The 15,150-nt window shown below is 47.0% G+C and overlaps 1 protein-coding gene across 1 annotated transcript in view; it reads left to right on the forward strand.

The window, feature by feature from the left end:
- The window catches only part of LOC138286710 (unconventional myosin-X-like), a 483,148-nt gene that overhangs the window by 257,540 nt on the left and 210,458 nt on the right, over positions 1-15,150 (forward strand). Inside the window, exon 13 of the mRNA XM_069227214.1 lies at positions 6,145-6,245. Within this exon, the coding sequence (XP_069083315.1) occupies positions 6,145-6,245 (101 nt within the window). The remainder of the gene's footprint in view (positions 1-6,144; positions 6,246-15,150) is intronic.

The following is a 15,150-nucleotide window of genomic DNA, read 5'->3' on the forward strand; positions in this document are numbered from 1 at the left end:
ACTCAGTTGGCATCGAGGGCTGTGATCAGGGTGGTCTCAGTGCTGTGACTGCAGCAGAATTGGGTCTGGGAAGCGTGGAGTACCTTGTTCTGCTCAAGGTCTTTCATTAGTTGTCTGTTGATAGTCGTTTCCAGAACCTTGGCTGGGAACAGAAGCAATGAGATGGGCCGGTAGTTTTGAGTTCCCTGGGGTTAGCAGGGGGGTTTTTAAGTAGTGGTTTGACTTTGTCCTGTTTCAAGATTTCTGAAAATGTAGAGGTGGTGATTGAGGTGTTGAGGAGGGCAGGCAAAGTAATACTGTGGCTTTCAAGGTTGGAGGTGTGGTGCGGGCTTGGGTCTGTAGAAACTCTTGTGTGGATGGATTTCATGATTAAGGTGGTGTCCTGGGTAGAGAGCTGGTTCCAGGTGGTCAGTTGGTAGTCTTTGTTGGTTTTGGTGATGGCCTGTTGGTTGAGGAAGTCCGTGGGTGTGGGATGGGCTGTGCAGTTTCTATATATGGTTGTGATTTTGCCATGGAAGAAGTCGGCGAGGTTGTCGTAGAGCCCTTGTGAGGTGATTATCTTGTTTTCAATGGCTGCGGGGTTGGAGAACTCTTTGACAATGATGAAATGTTCTTTCCTGTTCGTTGCGGTGGGTGCTGGCTTTGACATGTGTGGCTAGGGCTTTCTTCTTTGTTATCCTCAGCAGGTGGTGGTAGAGGTTGAGGGAGGTCTTACTGTTCAGCTGAGGGTGTCTTTGCTGGTGTGCCATCTCATCTCCAGTTTGTTATCATGTTTCACTGTTGTAAGTTCTTGGGTGTGCCAGCAGGCCTGTTTGCAGGATCTTCTGTGTCTTTTTGTCGATTGGGGGCGGGGGCGATGCTGATAGCACAGCTGATGTTCCAGGTGTTGAAGTTCTTGGCGATGGCTGGTTGGTTGGTGGTGGTGGCAACTGGGTTGGAGAAGTTGAGGGCATCCGTACAATTGGTCTCTGAGATTTTGCACCAGCTGTGTTGGGGTCGCTAGCCATCTTGGGGGTGGCCATGTGAGGGCTGGATATGCTGGAGTGGATAACAGAATGGTTGGTCCATGTGAGTTCTGTGACATAGCTGTAGTTGGCGCAGTTGCTGGAGGTGAATTTGGAGTCCACTGTGTGTCTTATGGTGTGAGTGGGGTCGAGTACAAGTTCGTTAAGTTCAAGGCTGTTCATGCTGTTTAGGAGGCTGGTGGCTGTGTTGTTATTGGGGTTGTCGAGGTGGAAGGTGAGCTCACTGAGAAAGATGTAGTCATTTGGTGTGAGTGGTGCGTCAATGTCAGCAATTATGTTGCAGAAGCTGGGGCGCGGTCAGTATGCGAGGGTGCCTCTGATAGTTGACTTGTCCATGTGGAGCTTGAAGTTGAGGTGTTCCATGGAGGCGGTGGTATTGTCAATGGTGCAATGAATGGGCTCTTTGTGGATGATGCTATTCCTCCTCCGGTATTGTTGACTCATTCCTTGTGGGTGATTTTGTTCCCCTCAGGAGTAGTTGTGGTGATGTCGGTGCGATGACAGATTGAGCCAGGTCTTGGTGAGAAGACAATGTCCGGTCCAAGGGTGACAATGAGATCCCATAATTTGCTTGCACATAGAGTGCACGTTGAGAAGTAAGCAGTGGAGCCAGTGGTCTGCTGCTAGTGTGGCGAGAGGTCCGCGTACAGCACCCTGACACCTCATCTAGCCTTCAAAAGCCTCAAAATAAACAGGCAGGAAGCGTAGAGTTACCCATTGATATACTCATCCTTTCTGTTTACAAGAATGATGCCGCTCCTCTGTTATCATCTTGCTCCTTTCTTTTTACAAGAATGGCACTGCTCCTCCGTTAACATACATATCCTTTCTGTTTACAAGAATGGCACTGCTCCTCCGTTAACATACAGGTCCTTTCTGTTTACAAGAATGGTGCTGCCCCTCTGTTAACATACTGGTCCTTTCTGTTTGCAGCAAAGGTGCCACTCCTCTGTTAACAAACAGGTCCTTTCTGTTTACAAGAATGGTGCCACTCCTCTGTTAACATACAGGTCCTTTCTGTTTACAAGAATGGTGCCGCTCCTCTGTTAACATACAGGTCCTTTCTGTTTACAAGAATGGTGCTGCTCCTCTGTTAACATACTGGTCCTTTCTGTTTACAAGAATGGTGCAGCTCCTCTGTTAACATACAGGTCCTTTCTGTTTACAAGAATGGTGCCGCTCCTCTGTTAACATACTGGTCCTTTCTGTTTACAAGAATGGTGCCGCTCCTCTGTTAACATACAGGTCCTTTCTGTTTACAAGAATGGTGCCGCTCCTCTGTTAACATACAGGTCCTTTCTGTTTACAAGAATGGTGCCGCTCCTCTGTTAACATACAGGTCCTTTCTGTTTACCAGAATGGCAGCACTATTACTTTAATGTATTGGTCCCTTCTGTTTACAAGAATGGTGCCGCTCCTCTGTTAACATACTGGTCCTTTCTGTTTACAAGAATGGTGCCGCTCCTCTGTTAACATACTGGTCCTTTCTGTTTACAAGAATGGTGCCGCTCCTCTGTTAACATACAGGTCCTTTCTGTTTACAAGAATGGTGCCGCTCCTCTGTTAACATACAGGTCCTTTCTGTTTACCAGAATGGCAGCACTCTTACTTTATTACTTTAATGTATTGGTCCCTTCTGTTTACAAGAATGGTGCCGCTCCTCTGTTAACATACTGGTCCTTTCTGTTTACAAGAATGGTGCCGCTCCTCTGTTAACATACAGGTCCTTTCTGTTTACCAGAATGGCAGCACTCTTACTTTATTACTTTAATGTATTGGTCCCTTCTGTTTACAAGAATGGTGCCGCTCCTCTGTTAACATACTGGTCCTTTCTGTTTACAAGAATGGTGCCGCTCCTCTGTTAACATACTGGTCCTTTCTGTTTACAAGAATGGTGCCGCTCCTCTGTTAACATACAGGTCCTTTCTGTTTACAAGAATGGTGCCGCTCCTCTGTTAACATACAGGTCCTTTCTGTTTACCAGAATGGCAGCACTCTTACTTTATTACTTTAATGTATTGGTCCCTTCTGTTTACAAGAATGGTGCCGCTCCTCTGTTAACATACTGGTCCTTTCTGTTTACAAGAATGGTGCCGCTCCTCTGTTAACATACTGGTCCTTTCTGTTTACAAGAATGGTGCCGCTCCTCTGTTAACATACAGGTCCTTTCTGTTTACAAGAATGGTGCCGCTCCTCTGTTAACATACTGGTCCTTTCTGTTTACAAGAATGGTGCCGCTCCTCTGTTAACATACTGGTCCTTTCTGTTTACAAGAATGGTGCCGCTCCTCTGTTAACATACAGGTCCTTTCTGTTTACAAGAATGGTGCAGCTCCTCTGTTAACATACTGGTCCTTTCTGTTTACAAGAATGGTGCCACTCCTCTGTTAACATACTGGTCCTTTCTGTTTACAAGAATGGTGCCACTCCTCTGTTAACATACTGGTCCTTTCTGTTTACAAGAATGGTGCCGCTCCTCTGTTAACATACAGGTCCTTTCTGTTTACAAGAATGGTGCAGCTCCTCTGTTAACATACTGGTCCTTTCTGTTTACAAGAATGGTGCAGCTCCTCTGTTAACATACTGGTCCTTTCTGTTTACCAGAATGGCAGCACTCTTACTTTATTACTTTAATGTATTGGTCCCTTCTGTTTACAAGAATGGTGCCGCTCCTCTGTTAACATACAGGCCCTTTCTGTTTACAAGAATGGTGCCGCTCCTTTGGTAACATACAGGTCCTTTCTGTTTACAAGAATGGTGCGGCTCCTCTGTTAACATACAGGTCCTTTCTGTTTACAAGAATGGTGCCGCTCCTCTGTTAACATACAGGTCCTTTCTGTTTACAAGAATGGTGCCGCTCCTCTGTTAACATACAGGTCCTTTCTGTTTACCAGAATGGCAGCACTCTTACTTTTTTACTTTAATGTATTGGTCCCTTCTGTTTACAAGAATGGTGCCGCTCCTCTGTTAACATACTGGTCCTTTCTGTTTACAAGAATGGGTGCCGCTCCTCTGGTAACATACAGGTCCTTTCTGTTTACAAGAATGGTGCCGCTCCTCTGTTAACATACTGGTCCTTGCTGTTTACAAGAATGGTGCCGCTCCTCTGTTAACATACAGGTCCTTTCTGTTTACCAGAATGGCAGCACTCTTACTTTATTACTTTAATGTATTGGTCCCTTCTGTTTACAAGAATGGTGCCGCTCCTCTGTTAACATACAGGTCCTTTCTGTTTACAAGAATGGTGCCGCTCCTCTGTTAACATACAGGTCCTTTCTGTTTACAAGAATGGTGCCGCTCCTCTGTTAACATACAGGTCCTTTCTGTTTACAAGAATGGTGCCGCTCCTCTGTTAACATACAGGTCCTTTCTGTTTACCAGAATGGCAGCACTCTTACTTTATTACTTTAATGTATTGGTCCCTTCTGTTTACAAGAATGGTGCCGCTCCTCTGTTAACATACTGGTCCTTTCTGTTTACAAGAATGGTGCCGCTCCTCTGTTAACATACTGGTCCTTTCTGTTTACAAGAATGGTGCCGCTCCTCTGTTAACATACAGGTCCTTTCTGTTTACAAGAATGGTGCCGCTCCTCTATTAACATACTGGTCCTTTCTGTTTACAAGAATGGTGCTGCTCCTCTGTTAACATACTGGTCCTTTCTGTTTACAAGAATGGTGCCGCTCCTCTGTTAACATACAGGTCCTTTCTGTTTACAAGAATGGTGCAGCTCCTCTGTTAACATACTGGTCCTTTCTGTTTACAAGAATGGTGCCGCTCCTCTGTTAACATACTGGTCCTTTCTGTTTACAAGAATGGTGCAGCTCCTCTGTTAACATACTGGTCCTTTCTGTTTACAAGAATGGTGCAGCTCCTCTGTTAACATACTGGTCCTTTCTGTTTACCAGAATGGCAGCACTCTTACTTTATTACTTTAATGTATTGGTCCCTTCTGTTTACAAGAATGGTGCCGCTCCTCTGTTAACATACTGGTCCTTTCTGTTTACAAGAATGGTGCCGCTCCTCTGTTAACATACAGGCCCTTTCTGTTTACAAGAATGGGTGCCGCTCCTTTGGTAACATACAGGTCCTTTCTGTTTACAAGAATGGTGCGGCTCCTCTGTTAACATACAGGTCCTTTCTGTTTACAAGAATGGTGCCGCTCCTCTGTTAACATACAGGTCCTTTCTGTTTACCAGAATGGCAGCACTCTTACTTTATTACTTTAATGTACTGGTCCCTTCTGTTTACAAGAATGGTGCTGCTCCTCTGTTAACATACAGGTCCTTTCTGTTTACAAGAATGGTGCCGCTCCTCTGTTAACATACAGGTCCTTTCTGTTTACAAGAATGGTGCCGCTCCTCTGTTAACATACAGGTCCTTTCTGTTTACCAGAATGGCAGCACTCTTACTTTATTACTTTAACGTACTGGTCCTTTCTGTTTACAAGAATGGTGCCGCTCCTCTGTTAACATACTGGTCCTTTCTGTTTACAAGAATGGTGCCGCTCCTCTGTTAACATACAGGTCCTTTCTGTTTACCAGAATGGCAGCACTCTTACTTTATTACTTTAATGTATTGGTCCCTTCTGTTTACAAGAATGGTGCTGCTCCTCTGGTAACATACAGGTCCTTTCTGTTTACAAGAATGGTGCCGCTCCTCTGTTAACATACAGGTCCTTTCTGTTTACAAGAATGGTGCCGCTCCTCTGTTAACATACAGGTCCTTTCTGTTTACAAGAATGGTGCTGCTCCTCTGTTAACATACTGGTCCTTTCTGTTTACAAGAATGGTGCCGCTCCTCTGGTAACATACTGGTCCTTTCTGTTTACAAGAATGGTGCAGCTCCTCTGTTAACATACTGGTCCTTTCTGTTTACAAGAATGGTGCAGCTCCTCTGTTAACATACTGGTCCTTTCTGTTTACAAGAATGGTGCTGCTCCTCTGTTAACATACAGGTCCTTTCTGTAAACAGGAACGCTGCTGCTTCTTCTCTGACAGATGGGTCCTTTTTGTTTACATGAATGCCACCACTTTTCCTTTAACATACGGGTCCTTTGTATTTGCAAGAATGCTACTGCTCCTCGTTCAACACACATTCTTGTTTCTGTGTCCATTTCTAGGTGAATCATTTTGAACAGTTTAACATTAACTATGCAAACGAGAAGCTGCAGGAGTACTTCAACAAACACATCTTCTCTCTGGAGCAGCTGGAGTACAACAGGTGGGACGCCCTTGATGTCTTATATGTTCACTCGTAGTGCACGCTATGGTTTCTGTAGCGGTGTCGGGATGATGAGGTGAAGTAAAGTCATGTGGCACTCGTACTCAGACAGGTAACATCTTGAAGGACGAGCGTGGCTTCTACCTCTGAGAGAAGCTCAGATTTGTACAAAGAAAGGTTTTGGGAGTGGACGACACATGGACCTCATTGTGCTGAAAGCCACCGGGCGGTAGTGGGGATGGGGTTAAATAGTTGATTAGCCCATTCTTTGGAAGATAATTACTGAGTGAAGATGGATGATGAAAGTTACAGCCACAGAGGATGTTGCTCGGTAATTATCTTTGAGAGAAGTCCTCTTCGGAAGGTGAGAGTGCAGAATGGAAGTGACTGTAAGTCTTCAAATATGGGAAGGTTGGATGAACGTGTGTTTAGGAAAAGAGTGCGGAGTGTAATCACTAGTACACCATGCCTGAGGTAGATGATTGTGTTAGTTGCCTTTGACGAAAACACTACCACGTCCATGGGAGGGCAGCGTTGGGTGAATGGAGCGTAATCTTACCCAGCAGAAATATTGGAACAAGTCGGGATAGTAGGCGTTACTTGTGGGATTGAGGGAAGGGAAATCTTGGGAAGATAGTGACTGAGAATTCTTGATTCAGGATAAGTCTTTGGAAAATGGTCCTGTTGGATGTAAATAAATGAGTGATGGGAAACCTTTAGTTTGAAAGTGTTGTGGAAATGAATGAGATAGGATTAGGGGTGGGCAGAACTCGCGGTTTTACACTCTATGGGGTTTCGTGGAGTTACATAAAAACTCAGTGAGATTTCACAGATTTCCACCAATGAGCGTAAAGCGTGTAGCTTGCACTGCTGGTGCTGCAATTAGCGCTGGTAATGTGAGCAGCGCTGAAAACCACCACAAATGGCACGCCGCGTTGCGCAAGATTGCTCTGCCATTCGAGTTGATTTTGCTGCCACTTAAGTAGAAAATCTTCTCAAGTAGCAGCAAAATCTACTCCGGCGGCAGCCCTCTGACCATGACTGCTCGCCACCGCCTACATTAGAAAATATTGCTATGGGATGAGAAACCTCGCTCGTGCTCACTAGCCTGCATTTTCTGGAGCCTTGTGGGAGAAAAAGTCTGCCATGCAATAAGTAGCAGAATCTTGCTAATATTCCATGGGCGGACCAAAATATTCCGCCCACCCTTGATGTGATCTACTTTCAGAATAGGATAGTGTTCAGGGGTGGGAATAACTGGGAGGCCACGTATTTAAAAAAATATTAGTACAGGGTAGGCAAAAGTGAAAGGATGTTAGTTAATGAAAAGCAGTAGAGTCAGGAGTGAGTGATGGAAAGGGGACTTGTCTTTCTAAGGTGATGGTGCTAGGTGGGCCCAAAAGCGAAGAATACTAGCATTATGAAGATTATATTTTGTCAATCACCCCTCCCTTTCATTGACCTGATCCTGATGAAAACAACCTGCATCCCTCCTTGGCTGCCCTCCATGTGGTACCTGAACTTTGCATCTATCTCAGGCAGCAGCTCTTAGCCCCGTGGAGTATGCGAAGAACTCAAATGATACCTGTTTTAGTTCCTCTCTTACTCTGGGAAGTTATATATTATATGTCACATCCTTCCTTAGACACACAAGTAATGTCTAGTTGCAAGTCCACTTTTTTTATTTTGGGAAACTAAAGTATATTACTGTTGAGCTTTTTTCCTCCCTAGAGTAGCTGCTGGGGTGCCTAAAGGGGTACAACATTGCCCCCTATTGCCTTCTGCAGGAGCTTCATAGAGTACAAAACTTAGCTGCCTGTCTTCTAACGAGCCTTGAAGAACATGAACATTTGTCTGCTGGCGTCAAACTCCTGCACTGGCTTCTAGAGCGCCTTAGGATGAATGTGAAGGGCTTTCATCTGAGACATTTCTTTTCTGAATAAACATTCTCCATAAATTCCTACAAGACCCTCTACATCTTCAAGTTCTTTGTTGCTTTTTGTCCCATGGAGCATCAAATCCCACCAGTGGTGGACTGCACTTTTTTGCTTCAGCCCTAGGTTCTGAAGCAAATTTCATTTTTCTCTTCAACCCACTTGTGCCTTAACGATATGCATGAGACCATTAAAGTCCCTTCTGTTTCCCAAGTAAAGTTAGTGTTGCGTTACTTAAAGCTAGTGGCAGTAGCAAGAGTGCACATTCCGGGGAACAATGCGCTATAAGCACATGCATTGTGACATAGATTGTGGCCCTTATGACCGCCAGGGTTGTTTTGGCAATCGTACCGCCAACAGGCTGGCGGTACAATTTGCCATATACCGCCGCGGTCACACCGCCGGGACCGGTGGTTTTCTGCCATCGTTGTCCCGGCAGTTATAATCCACCAGGGCAGCGCTGCCCTAGGGATTATGACTCCCCTTCCCGCCAGCCTGTCCATAGCGGTAGAGACTGCCATGGAAAGGCTGGCGGGAAGGGGAGTCGTGGGGACCCTGGGGGCCCCTGCACTTGGCATGGGCAGTGCAGGGGCCCCCAGGCACAGCCCCACCCTGCTTTTCACTGTTGCACGGCCGCAACACCGCCGGCTTCATTAGGAGCCGGCTGCAATGTTACAGCCGACATCCCGCTGGGCGGGCGGAGCGGGGATGTTGTAATGTGGCTGGCGGGTTTGCGGCCGCATAGGTGGCAGCTTGGCAGTTCAACCTTGGCGGGTGGCCTCCACCGCCCGCCAGGGTTGTAATGAGGGCCTTTGTGTCTAACAGGTGTGTTGGTTGTTGTCTGCTAGAAGAGTCCATCACTCTCATTCGAGGCTGCATCACTTCAAGTAACCACGAGTGTACAAATGACCAGATCTATATATTGAATAGAATAAATTGTCAAGTAATTCTGGGGTTCAGGGGTGAAAGCCGACATCAGGCGCTTTGACATTTGGCTATTGTCCTTCCACCACGTGCTGCATCGAACTAGTCTGAGTACTTGACAAATGTCACAGCTCAAGGGAGTGCAGAAACCCCACATGCAAAGAAGGTTTCACTTCTATTCAACCTCGGTCTTCCCTTATGTGGACGGCAAGATCTCAAGTGGATCTCCCAGCTGTAGGAAAGAACTACTTGTAATGAGTTTCAGAATCTACACATCCCCCGTGTGCTCACCATCTAGGCAGCGAGTTGGTTTCCATCAAACCTCGCAGAAGATTGTGCTCGCCAGAAGGTTACGCAGTTTGCCTGATGAAGAGTAAACCCATCTCAGGCTTCGCAGGTGTCTCTGCTCACAGAGTTATTAATGGTACCCCAGAAGCATTGACAGGTGGTTCTTCCAGGACATTAAAGCCTTATTGACTGTGGCCATGGATTTGACAAATGGTTGTCATAAGGAAGTCCTCCTCTGATTCCTGCAAACCAGTAAATGTCCAATGGGATTTCAACATCAGTTACTACACCACTCTGTCGCAGAAGGCACTGGGAATCCCAGGAATGCTTCAAAGCAAATCATCGCTTGGATTCACTGAAGGATAGTGTCCTGTCCAGCGTGGCACAGAGTCTGCGATGCTGGGACAAATAGATGAGTTGAGACAGGGGTCAGTGGATATTGCGCTGTGACCCTTCTCAGCATCAATCGCATCGCCCTGCTCGCACGTGGACCGGATCGCACCTGCTTGTTGCAGGAACATTTCCTGAAGTTGAGTGGAAGTAAGACCGAAGTGCAGTCAAATCTTTGCAATGAATTGATATGTCTACCGAGTTCTCTTGGGATATCTTCGGGCTCTTCCCTCAACTCAAGCTCATTCTGGACCTGTCGCATCTGGGTATAGAGGCCACTCTAGACTTCTAGAAGGGGCACAATCTAGTCACCGCCAGCTCCCTCTTCTGTGGCAGCTGTTGTCATCTGTACTAAATTGGATTATTATTTGGTGTTGATGGCTACACACCTGAAGGAATAATCACAGCCTTTGTCGGCGTGACCCCTCAAAGTCACTATATTAACCTGAGCTCAACACAAAGCAGACAGGTTTAACTTCGAGAAAGTGTATAAAGTATTTATGCACAACCGAAACAGTAATAAAGTCAAAATGCAAAACAATAAAAATCCCAAACCAAATTAGAAAATAGTGACATTTAATAAATAAAATGACACCAAAATGACACAAAAGAATTAAAAGAACCAAAAATATGACTTTATAAAGTTTTAAGTAGGAATAGAGACAAAAAGCTTAAAGTGCCAAGGATGTTCAAATGTCACTTTGCACCAGGACTTAGGCGCAATTTGATGCTGAACGGGATTGACCCACCCGGTTCATCCTTGTCAAAGATGTTACCTTCTGACTTTAGTCCTTTAAGTCGCAATCCACCATAGCAGTGCATTTCTAAAGCACCCCAGGCCCACCGGGAGGCACTTAAGGACTCACAGGGTGTCGGAGACCAACAGAAGGGTCCAGTTGCCACCGATCAGGTGAGCAGTTGCTCAAAAGGCCTCTTGTAGCTTGAACAAGAGATCAGTCTTCTGACTCTTGGGGTCCACTTTATGTCCTGGATACAAGAGTGAGCGGGTCCAGTTCTTCAGGGCTTTTGTCAGGTCACAGACGGCAGGTTCAGTCCTCTTCTCGTCTTCCTCAGGTCCAGGAGTGTAACGAGAAATCTTTGAAAAGCAATAGGGGTGGATAAAACATCGTCAAGAAAGTGGATAGAACACTATTGAATGTGATCACTAAACAGTAGCATGGGGTGTAATGACAAAGCAACAGCGAAGACCTTGGAAGAGGGCATCAGTTGAGTAGGGGGAGCGATAAACTCTGCTGTGCCAGCAGAATGCACAGCGTTGTGGCACTCTGCGTTACACATGTAATGTGGAGTTCCGGCAAGATTCCACTGTGTAATAAAGTTTTTTTTCTCAAACGCAGCTCGCCAGCAGTAAGTTGGCGAGTGAGAGCTGGTGTCCCCTAGCGTGATTTTTGGCCAGTAGGAGGGCACCTGGTGAGATTTTCCCAGCGCGGGCAGCCGCAACCATTCATGTTGGGAAAGCTGCTACTCTAGTAGAAAATCTAGTCAAGTGGCAGTAAAGCCAACTCAAGCCACGGCATCATTTGACGTTTCCGTGCCGCATGGTCGTATTCACGCTGATTTCTCAGCGTGGAACAAGCTCCTGGCGCTATACATCAGTGGAACGTATGCTTTTCGTCCGCTTGGGGAACTCCACGGAATGTTGCAGAGTTTTTAGGAAACGCTGCAGAATTCAACAGAGTGAAATTCCGCAGGTTCCACCCACCCCTATAATTGAGGGACTAACTAAGGATAGAGAGTGACACTAGATACAATGACATAAGATCAGACAAAAGCGCTGGATACAACCATTCGAGGACCAAGGGATAGAACAGAATGAAATAACTCTAGAACACCAGCATCTCAGGAACAGGAGAGCATGGGATGGAACAACCCGAGGAGAGATAGATGATTAGATAGAATGAGGCAAGGTCGGACATCAACATTCGATGGAATAATCGAAGGATGGAACATCTCATTTCATATGAATGACCCAGGACAGTTAACTGCATTGGATTTAAGCGTTCAAAGATGGAGGAGTCATGGAAAAAGTTGGCATTTGATGGAAGCACTGCAGACCGAGGACCCCAGGAAAGACTTTACCAGTTTCAGAGGATAGAATGGCCGATGTACAGAGACCGCGCAAGTCAAAGACAGAAGAATGCTGGAGTCGACATTGAGTGAAACCGCTATGCGCAGAAGACAGTCTGGGACAGAATGGCATAAGGCCAAACAAGCACTGGAGGAAACTGCTAAAGGACACAGGGACAGCATGTATGAAATGACTTGCAATGAGCAGGGTCTTGGAAAGAGGATAACTTTTGATGGAACTACCGAGGGTGGAGGACAGCACTGTGGGACTGATCCAAGGGCAGAGGAAAGGATGACACAGAGACAATCTGAGGACAGAGGAGTCTTGGGAACTGGATAACGCTGGATGTTAAAATCGAAGCAGTGGACAGAACTGGATGAACTATCGAAGCACAGACGCCAAGACTGTATGGAACAACGTGAAACGAGAAATGATCACGAGCAAAGCACTAGATGGAGTGACATGAAGACTGAGGGTGGTCATTGTATGGAGCAACCAGAGGACAGAACAAACTTGGAAAGAGGATAGCTGTCGATGGTTAATTTGTAAAAGGAACAGTTCCGGTGCTGAAAGCGCTGCTCAGAAGCCTGCTGCCGGTGTACAAATATGTCGGCAAGTGGAATAGCAAGGCCGCGCAGTCGTAAAACCAGCTGATGCCTCTTTCATCCACTACTAGACACTCCCTGCCCCTCATCCCACTCTTGCAGAATCCCGAACCCCCCTTGTGAAGGTTTTCCATCTTTCTCTTCCTTGGTCTTTCTACCCGTGGCCCCCACCGGCAGCACTGACAGCAGAGATAAGAGCCAAGCATAGAATAGGTTTGGACAGAATAAAAGAGCCATCTCCTAACGCATTGTCAACTTTACGATATTGAGTCCTCCTAAAATGAAAGGTTTTCATGGCTGTTTCTTTTGTCACTCATCAGTTCCTCATGCTTCTGCGCAGTGACCTACATTGCACCAAGTTTGAAGCACATCGGACTCTTGTGTACCTCACCTATCCTGAACTTCATCTAACATCCAGGCAGTGAAGGGTACTAGTGCCCTGAGGCAAATCAGAGCGCTTTGGGGCCTTCTGAGGGTTATGAAGTGCTCCGTATGTGATAGAATACAGCTCAAAGGCCAATGCACTGGGTGTGGTAGAACTTCCCAACGACCGAGGATAACATTGTATGACATGACACAAAGCCAACGGAGACTTGAGAAGGAGATAGTGCGGGGTGAAACAACTGGAGGGAAGACGATCGCCACCATACCCAAGGTATGACTGGATGGAGACACCCAAGCACTGGACACGTACTCACAGTATCACTGGATGGAGCGACCCAAGCATTGAACACGTACACAGAGTATCCCTGGATGGAGCGACCCAAGCATTGAACACGTACACAGAGTATCCCTGGATGGAGCAACCCAAGCATTGGACACGTACACAGAGTATCCCGTGATGGAGCGACCCAAGCACTGGACACGTACTCACAGTATCACTGGATGGAGCGACCCAAGCAATGGACACGTACTCACAGTATCCCTGGATGGAGCGACCCAAGCATTGAACACGTACACAGAGTATCCCTGGATGGAGCAACCCAAGCATTGGACAAGTACACAGAATATCACTGGATGGAGCGACCCAAGCACTGGACATGTACACAGAATATCACTGGATGGAGCGACCCAAGCACTGGACACGTACTCACAGTATCACTGGATGGAGCGACCCAAGCACTGGACACGTACTCACAGTATCACTGGATGGAGCGACCCAAGCATTGAACACGTACACAGAGTATCCCGTGATGGAGCGACCCAAGCATTGAACACGTACACAGAGTATCACTGGATGGAGACACCCAAGCACTGGACACGTACTCACAGTATCACTGGATGGAGCGACCCAAGCATTGAACACGTACACAGAGTATCCCGTGATGGAGCGACCCAAGCATTGAACACGTACACAGAGTATCCCTGGATGGAGCGACCCAAGCACTGGACACGTACTCACAGTATCACTGGATGGAGCGACCCAAGCACTGGACACGTACTCACAGTATCCCTGGATGGAGCGACCCAAGCACTGGACACGTACTCACAGTATCACTGGATGGAGCGACCCAAGCACTGGACACGTACTCACAGTATCCCTGGATGGAGCGACCCAAGCACTGGACACGTACTCACAGTATCACTGGATGGAGCGACCCAAGCACTGGACACGTACTCACAGTATCACTGGATGGAGCGACCCAAGCATTGAACACGTACACAGAGTATCCCTGGATGGAGCGACCCAAGCATTGAACACGTACACAGAGTATCACTGGATGGAGCGACCCAAGCATTGAACACGTACACAGAGTATCCCGTGATGGAGCGACCCAAGCATTGAACACGTACACAGAGTATCCCTGGATGGAGCAACCCAAGCATTGAACACGTACACAGAGTATCCCTGGATGGAGCAACCCAAGCATTGGACAAGTACACAGAATATCACTGGATGGAGACACCCAAGCACTGGACACGTACTCACAGTATCACTGGATGGAGACACCCAAGCACTGGACACGTACTCACAGTATCACTGGATGGAGCGACCCAAGCATTGAACACGTACACAGAGTATCCCGTGATGGAGCGACCCAAGCATTGAACACGTACACAGAGTATCCCTGGATGGAGCGACCCAAGCACTGGACACGTACACAGAGTATCACTGGATGGAGCGACCCAAGCACTGGACACGTACTCACAGTATCACTGGATGGAGCGACCCAAGCATTGAACACGTACACAGAGTATCCCTGGATGGAGCGACCCAAGCATTGAACACGTACACAGAGTATCCCTGGATGGAGACACCCAAGCACTGGACACGTACTCACAGTATCACTGGATGGAGCGACCCAAGCACTGGACACGTACTCACAGTATCACTGGATGGAGCGACCCAAGCACTGGACACGTACTCACAGTATCACTGGATGGAGCGACCCAAGCATTGAACACGTACACAGAGTATCCCTGGATGGAGCGACCCAAGCATTGAACACGTACACAGAGTATCCCTGGATGGAGACACCCAAGCACTGGACACGTACTCACAGTATCACTGGATGGAGCGACCCAAGCACTGGACACGTACTCACAGTATCACTGGATGGAGCGACCCAAGCACTGGACACGTACTCACAGTATCACTGGATGGAGCGACCCAAGCATTGAACACGTACACAGAGTATCCCGTGATGGAGCGACCCAAGCATTGAACACGTACA

Source organism: Pleurodeles waltl, chromosome 3_2 (assembly GCF_031143425.1).
Source record: "Pleurodeles waltl isolate 20211129_DDA chromosome 3_2, aPleWal1.hap1.20221129, whole genome shotgun sequence".
Classification (NCBI taxonomy): Eukaryota; Metazoa; Chordata; class Amphibia; order Caudata; family Salamandridae; genus Pleurodeles; species Pleurodeles waltl.